General features: G+C 35.0%; 1 protein-coding gene across 1 annotated transcript in view; it reads right to left on the reverse strand.

Moving 5' to 3' along the window:
• The window catches only part of CSTF3 (cleavage stimulation factor subunit 3), a 62,024-nt gene extending 54,053 nt beyond the window's left edge, over window positions 1-7,971 (reverse strand). Inside the window, exon 1 of the mRNA XM_006195063.3 lies at window positions 7,760-7,971. Coding sequence (XP_006195125.1) covers window positions 7,760-7,786 — 27 coding nt within the window. The 5' untranslated portion in view covers window positions 7,787-7,971. The remainder of the gene's footprint in view (window positions 1-7,759) is intronic.
• Window positions 7,972-8,277: the final 306 nt, after the last annotated feature.

An 8,277-nucleotide genomic window follows, 5' to 3' on the forward strand; every position in this document is an offset into this window, starting at 1 on the left:
TCAACATATACTACTAAAATGGGTACAAAAATGAAGAAAAAATTGTCAACTAGATAATGTACTTTATTTGTATAAGGAAGAAAATGTTATTAAGGAACTACCTCTAGCATTAGTTCTATGAACTGTTTTTCTAGTAGCAGTGCATTGCTAAAGCATCAATTTTTCTCTGTGAATAACAAAACGTATACAATTGGCTAAAAGGATGGAGGTAGGGTAAATTATATGTTTGACCTTTTTTATTTTTAATAATGGCTTTATTGAGACATAATTACGTACCATACAATTCAAAGTGTAAAATTCAAAATTTAGTATATCAGACTAATTTTTAAAACATTTTTGTCACCCCGAATAGAAACCTGTACTCATTAACAGTCACTCCTATTCCCCAACCCCCTACCTCTGGCAACCATCAATCTACCTTCTGTCTCCATAGATATGGAGGTATTTCCTGTAAATCATATCATAAAATGTGTCTGTTTCTGACTTTCACTCTGCATGTTTTCAAGATTCATGTTTTATCACATGTAAGTACTTTCTTTTCTATTGCCAAATAATAGTCCACTGTATGGCTGTCCCACATTTTATTTATTCATCATTTGATGGACATTTGGATTATTACCAGTTTGAGTGGAGTTCATTTTTTCTTTTTTCTTTGGTATATACCTAGAAGTGAAATTGCTAGGTCATAGGGCACTATGTCTAAAATTTGAAGGACTGCCAGACTGTTTTCCAAAGTGATTGGATCATTTTACATTTTCACCAGTATGAGGGTTCCAAGTTCTCCATATCCTCACCAACACTTGTTACTATCTTTTTGATGACTATTAACAGTCCTAGGGGGTGTAAAGTAGTATCTCACTGTGGTTTTCATCTATATTTCCCTGGTGGCTAATGAAGTTCAGCATTTTTCATGTTCTTATTGGCTATTTTGTATATTTTTAGAGAAATGTCTTTTCAGATTCCTTGCCCATTTTAGTCCTTTACATTATTACAGATACAAGTTCTTTATTGGATATATGATTAACAAAAATTTTCTACCATTCAGTCAGTTGTCTTTTTACTTTCCATATTTAAACCTTTGTTAGGTGAAACTAACTCAGAGAAATAGAACTTATGACACTGCCTCACAGGCTCCGTGCACTATTTCAACAGTTCTCAAACTTTTTAAGAATTGCTTTACACTTTTAAAACTGAGTAACCAAAGAGGTTTTTTTTTTTTAATGTGCATTAAATCTATCAATATTATGCTAGAAATTAAAACTAAAAGTTTTAATTTGTTCATTCATTTTAAAGTCATTTTTAATTGTATTTAAAATATTTTAAATACAAATATTAAAAAATTTTCCAAAAAAAAAAAGTGAAAACAATGGCAATGTTATACATTTTTGTGACCTCTTTAATGTCTGGATGAATAGAAGACATTATCTCCTTCTGCCTTCAATCTATTTGAATATATTGTTTTTGATGAAGTATAAGACTACAAAACTACAGTCATGTAGTTGGAAAAGGGAGAAGCATTTTTTAATAGCCTTTTCATTTAACAGTGGATATGTAATGCAGCCTCTGGGAAACTGAGTTAAGCTGCAAACCACTTTCTATACAGTAGCTTAATTTATATTAGGGGGTTTTTAATGGAGGGGGTGTGTGGAGAAGTGACAGGCACTATTATATTAATTACTGAAAGAATTTATAATCTAATTTCTTCTTTCTATTTCCACCAGGGAGGTAAAACTTGGACAGAAAAAAATGTAGTTCTCTCTCCAAGAGTTGTCTATTTTTGTGGTAAATCGGGAGGGTATTATGCTGGAGGTCATATGGAAATTAAGTTAGATATCGGTGAAAATTTAAACTGAGTAATAAACATCAAAAGAATGGAGGAAAGGATGTGGTAAGTTAAAGGATTTAAACTTATACAAGCTTTTTGATAATGACCAACAGAAAAAGCAGAGATGAGTCTCAAACCTAGTTTTGTAATGAGCATTTTCCACTATTAAGGGTAATGACTGACCACATGTAGTAGATGGAAAAAAATCAGTAAAATACTATCAAAAGCCTAAGCATCCTCAAATTATGTTTTCCCCCATTTTCTCAAGAATGTATTCAAAAACAAATTTGAAGATTCAGGTATCTTGAACTCCTAACTTAAATGGTTTGCAAACTTTCATTGACATAAAAATCACCTGTGATACTCATTTCCAACAAAGATTCTCAGCCCCACCTACACGATCTGTTATAGTACGTCTGAAATTGAGATACAGGCACCTATACTTTTATAAAGCATCTAATATCAAGATACAATGGACCATGGACTCCATTTTGAGAAACACCCACTGACTCATCTGTTCTGCAAATACATTTTTTCCCAAATGTTGTTTAAGAATAAAGTAGCATCAGATCTAAGTCATTGCTTTTTTTTTTTTTTCGCTAAAACATCAAGAAAACTGCAAATACTATACATTTCAAGTCTAAAGTCTCTCTTGGTAGTTAACCTTTCCCCCAAAATTAAACATAGACTACGGCAGCACTCCGCAAGACTATGTGCAAGCAGTAACCAAGCTGATTCACATGCCTAGAGATTAAGCATTTTATGTGACAGGTGACATTAGTACTGGATGCCGGCTTAGTCCTCTGTCCCTTTACCAGTACAACAAAACTCTACTACATTTTCTTTTTTGTGAATGAATCTGAACATGTATCCTGCATATAATCCCTTCAAACCTCCCAAAGACTAAAAGTCTACTACTAAACATGCAAACAATTCAGAAACTTAAAAAAGAGTAGGCTAATTGTTATTGGTCCAAATAATTATATGTATCATATTTGCTTATTAAATTTGTTTATTCACCTCTTAGGAAACAAATAACTACAAACTATAAACAAAAATCTTAATCTTTTAGAGTTTGAAAAATGCAGCTTTAGACCAGGAATAGCCAAAATATTAACTCACTTGATAAACTAAGTGAAGCATTCGAAAAACAACAATTAGGACAGTTTTACCCTTCTGGTTTCATTCAATATTTGCTGCTTATTATAAACTATTCATTAATCTAAAAACAATTTAAACATGTGCCCAATTAAAATCCCTTTTTAAATCAATTATCACACCATTACTAACTGTCCAGTAAAAACAAAAAGACTCAAATTCACAACTAGGTCTTGTCTAAAGAGAAATTTAGAGACAATGGCAGAAAAGCTTAAAACTACGAATTCTTTTTTGGAATCATCTACTTAATAGTTACAAACATCTGAATAGATTTTGCCATTCTAGAAGGTCTGTCTAGGATATAAGTTTCTGTATTCCTAATGCTGAAGAAAAGCAATCTCTAACACAGTACCTTTCTGTTGTACCTCTAAGGAAAACCAGTATTTCTGTAAACACAGATCAATCTCTCTTAGAAACAATTACTGCCAAGAAGAGTATCCTATGTAGTCAGTCTTCTCAAGAAACATTAACAATAAAGATCAAATCAAATCTGCCTGCCCCAAAACTGTTACACTAAATATCACTTAAAATAGGAGTTAAAAATAGGAGGGGGAAAAGTAGGAAAGGCTATTACAGAATGATCTGTTAAAAACACGTAAGAATAAGTGGACCCAAAGAACACATTGTCATACTTGGCCCTTTACCTCCCTCTTCCTAACTCTCACACACATCCACTTTGGGTTTAAAATTGGCGCTCTTTCCTTTTAACCCCTACTAAATACTAACAGTTACCCAACAAAATAAATCAGGTTTCAACACTGCGTGTTTCATCTTTCTTTCCTCATTAATAAATACATAATAGAACGTATATTTTTTGTATCCTCCTAAACTTATTTTTCACCAAAAGCAAAACACTGATTTTATGACCCTGAATTCCTCTCTTTGTTAAGAACCATTGGCAATTAATTTGCTCTTCTTCAAGTCATGCAATTTTTACAAAATAAGAATCATTCTGTTTATATTTTAGGCCTTCTTAATTCTGGAATAGGTTATTGTTTGAAAACTGAAATCTTATTTCTAAAAGACAAAAGTGTAGAAACAATTTTAGGGGCTTAAAGGTTCATATGACTTGACTTGGTCAAACACATTTCTCTCCCTTTCTCTTACCAACAAAACTTTAGAAACCATTCACTTTTACGTCCAAAATATTTTACTTTGTATTATTTTTGCACCTGTGTTCCCAAAAGATAAAATCTTTAAAAATTTGTAACATACAGCATATCCTGTAGATGCAAAACTTCATCCAGTCATTTACTGAACACCTTTAAGTATCGAAACAGTGTTTCTAAGTTTTTAAGGTGCAATGGTGAATAACTAAGGCAGCCCTTTCAACTAAAGACCCAGTGGAGGAACCCTAAACAATAGCCTATTAAATGCTGTAGGGGTGGTACAAAAGGTAAAATGGAGCAAAGAAAGAATGAGATCAAAAGCTGAACCAAGCAGTTAAAAAAAAAAAGTACAAGATGAAAATACAGCCATAATTCCACACAGGAACCACATGTGTTTTTGTTAGGGGGGAAATCTATACACAAGTAGTTTTGTCACCATTAAACTGGCAAAAACAGTAAACACAAAGATGCAGAGGAACAGCCATCCACACTGTAAGGTAATTTAAATAGTCCTCTAAATGTAAAATGGTACTCTCTCACAAGAGTTTTAAAAAATCACAGTAAACCTTAGCCGTGATTTTGCTTGTCTACAATAATTTCTCTCTTCAGTATCAAGAAATGACCACCCATATTTTTGATTAACAAATGTACTGTCAGGTTTATTGAACAAATTATTTTTTTGAACTTCACTACTAAACAGCTAAAAGAAATCTACACTTCACATCTTGCAAAATTCTTTGTCTATCCCACCTCTTGGCATCTTTCCAAAGCAAATCCATGATTCAGAGTGGTTCTGATTTTTTTCTTATTATTCTTCAGCTTTTAGTCTTTTTTTTATTATCGTCACTCACATTTCCTCTAAATTTTCACTAACTATTGTCTTATACATCGAGCAAGCTAGTTGATTCATATTTTAATCTTGTCACCCTCTAAGGTATCATTTAATTACCATTTCAGTTAAAGTTGAATCATACAATATCGGATTTGTTTCAAAGTAATGGGTGTGGGGAGAGTAAGTATGGAGAAAACAAGTTTAGCCATGAGTTGAAGCTCTATAACAGGAACATCATATATTATACTGTTCTTTTCTCTTGCATGCCTGAAATGTATCATTACAAAGTTTAAAAGATTATAGGAAGACTCTTTGTTGGTAATCAGATGTCGAAAAATGTCTTTTAGACTGATGGAAAAAATATAGGGGAGTACCACAAAGGCCAGGACAAGTTAAGCACCAAATAAACCAAAAAAGCTATAGCTGATTTTAACATAGTAAACACAGAGAAATCCCATGAATCCACAGCAATACCCAATTTTACAAAGGAGGAGGGGAGAAAAGGAATTTCTTTTTTGCAGAAAAATATGAGCCAGTATAAATAGAGATAGAACTTTAAAAAAAAAAAAAAAAACCATTTGCCACCTCCAAGGAAATTACTGATTTATTCAAGGAATACCAACTGATGATAATTAGATAAAAGGCTATTGAGAAACACAATATCAACCCACAGATTACTAACTGCGAAGGGGAAAATAATCCTTTACATTTAAGAGATTTAGCAGTCATCATCCTAACCAAGTGACCAATCTTAACCATTACTAACAATGGAACAACCTAGCATGAAGTACCTTTTGATGTGATGTTATAAAGTATTCTCTCCAAAAATACTTAACCTGAATAGTATCAAAGCTCTGAGTTTAGACCTAATCATAGTTTTTAGGAAATACAGATTAGGGGACAAGATACCACACACATACAAATCAAATAAACCCAAACAGAAAATGAGAAGTTCTACAAGAGAACTGTTCTGGATTCTTCTTCAAATAGACAGTATTTTAGGGGAGAAAAAAATAAGGCGACTATTCAAGAGATATAACCAAATGATGCAATGTAAACCTAGATTAGATTCTGATTTATAAAGCCAAAACCCTATGAATCACATTCTTAGGAAAACTGGGGAAATTTGAATATGGACTGAATTTTAGAATTGATACGGTATTACTATTAATTTTCTTAGGTGGGAAATGGTATAATGGTTATATAACAGCATTAATGCCGTTATACTATGTAAGAGAGTGCTGAAATATGGAGGGCTGAACATGTGTCGACTTAGTTTCAAATAAATACATACAAGAGATAAAGCAACTATGGCAAAGTGTTCAACAATTGTCATTCTAGGTGAAGAATTGTACTGCAGGCATTCATTGCACCTTTCCTTTGTCCTAAACTCTGCACAATAAAATTTCTGGGCAAATTTTTTCCTGTGAATTCTCACCACCTTTTCTCTCACTTAAAACACAACCACTTTGAAATATTCAAGGCCATGGCAACATTTCACAATGTTTACAATTATATAAATTTAAGAATTACAATGAATTTCAGAAACTTTCAGTGAACTCTCAGTACATTACCCCTCCTCAATTTTCAGATTACAAATATGAACCCAGCAAAAGGGAAGTATACAACAGATTTGATATGATAATTTTAAGACTGCATTCTTGGGCATTCTAACATGTAAAATGTAAATACTGCAAAGATTTCAGGGCTGAAATCAGTCGACAAGCAAACACAAAATTCAGTTTAGCCAAACTTTCTCGATATAATGAAATTCAGTCACCCAGACTATTCAATAGGAAAGCTCCAATTTTCCCTCATTTCTGTCAACCTCCAAGAACAGCCCCAGCCCCCACGTTACAAGCTGGGGACTTGAAAAACGAAAACCTAAGTGTATTTCGTTGCTATGGCAATGGGAAATTTCAGGAAATTGAGACTCTGTAGGCTAGCTAGCCTCCATTTTAAAAAACTATTTACCCAAATATACCAGACTTAAATCAAAAAATAAATCGACATCTTTCATAAAACATCAGTCTCCTCTTTCAAACTAAAGGGTAAATACTATCCTACAAAATTCTCAACAGAGAGCAAAAGGAGCAAATCATTTAACCAAAAATCTGAATTTTTAAATATTTAAATGTCACACATCCAGTACTAAAACAGATGCTTTTATTTACAGTGGCCAAAACAGACTTATTTCTGATTTATCAAATTCTGCAATCATCTGTGTCGTTGGGAAAACGAAAATGAAACGCTGATAAAAGAGAGAAAAGGAGGGAGCAGGAGAAAAGTCACAAAATTCCCAAATCTCAGCATAACCATGTTCTACTCCTAGACTGCTCGCTTCCTTCCTCATTCACTCTGGCAGGAGTCTATTTCTCTACACCAATTTCATCTCAAATTATTTCTCAAACTAGTCATCTTATTTCTGGGTTCAGTATACATCGGAAAGGCGGTGGAAGGATCATTGTCAAGGTTTTTGAAAACAGCTAGTACATGTTAAAATAATTAATTCCTAACCCTTTAACACCAAAATGGTATTAAAGGAAGGAACCCTACCGGAGTAGTCCCATGAACCTAAGCAGGACGAAGCAACTTCCCGGCTATTGTCTAAACTAAATATTTGTTCATATTAACGCCTAAATCAGAGAAGCCAAAAAACAGTTTTAAATCTCAGTCAGATCTTGCTCCCCATCCCCCGTGTTCTTCTGTACCCAGTCCTTCAGGTACACTAGACCCCCTGATTCTTTCCTCAAGCGAACATGGCTGGAGTACTCGGATGAACAGAGACACGGAGAGAAGAGGTCGCCACGAGGCCCCACCACTCTCCTTCCTCACCTGCTCTGTGGCTCCGTCTCCTGACATGGCCTCAGCCGGTTAGAACGTGCGAACTGGCCCGCGATGAGAAGCTGGAAAAGAAAAATCAAACTAAAAACCACCCACAAGCCAGTAAAGTTGACCCCTGCCCTGCGGAGCCAGAGAGCCAAAGCGAGTCGCCACCGCCCACTCAGATATGAATTAAAATGGCTGCACCCCAGCCGGCCGAAGGGGGAGGTGTGGCTTCCGCATTACTTCCGGGGGCAGTGGGCGGAGCTAAGAGCGCAACTCACCGGTTACTCAACAGCGCAGAAGCAGAAAGATCCCAGGGGCGGGCCCAATGCCTGAACTGACGTCACGGCCCTGGGCAGGAGAGGCTGTTGCCGAGCTGGCTGCAACCGGCTGGGAGGCGGGAAAGTGCTTCTCCTGAAGGCTCGCGCGCCTTTTGGAATTTAATTATCAACCTGTGGAACCTGGCTCTTCTCTGTTGAAGCCTGACTGCCAATCAGTTTAGTTCAGGCAAACTGGCCATTTTAGGG

The sequence above is a fragment of the Camelus ferus genome, chromosome 10 (assembly GCF_009834535.1).
Source record: "Camelus ferus isolate YT-003-E chromosome 10, BCGSAC_Cfer_1.0, whole genome shotgun sequence".
NCBI classification, from domain to species: Eukaryota; Metazoa; Chordata; class Mammalia; order Artiodactyla; family Camelidae; genus Camelus; species Camelus ferus.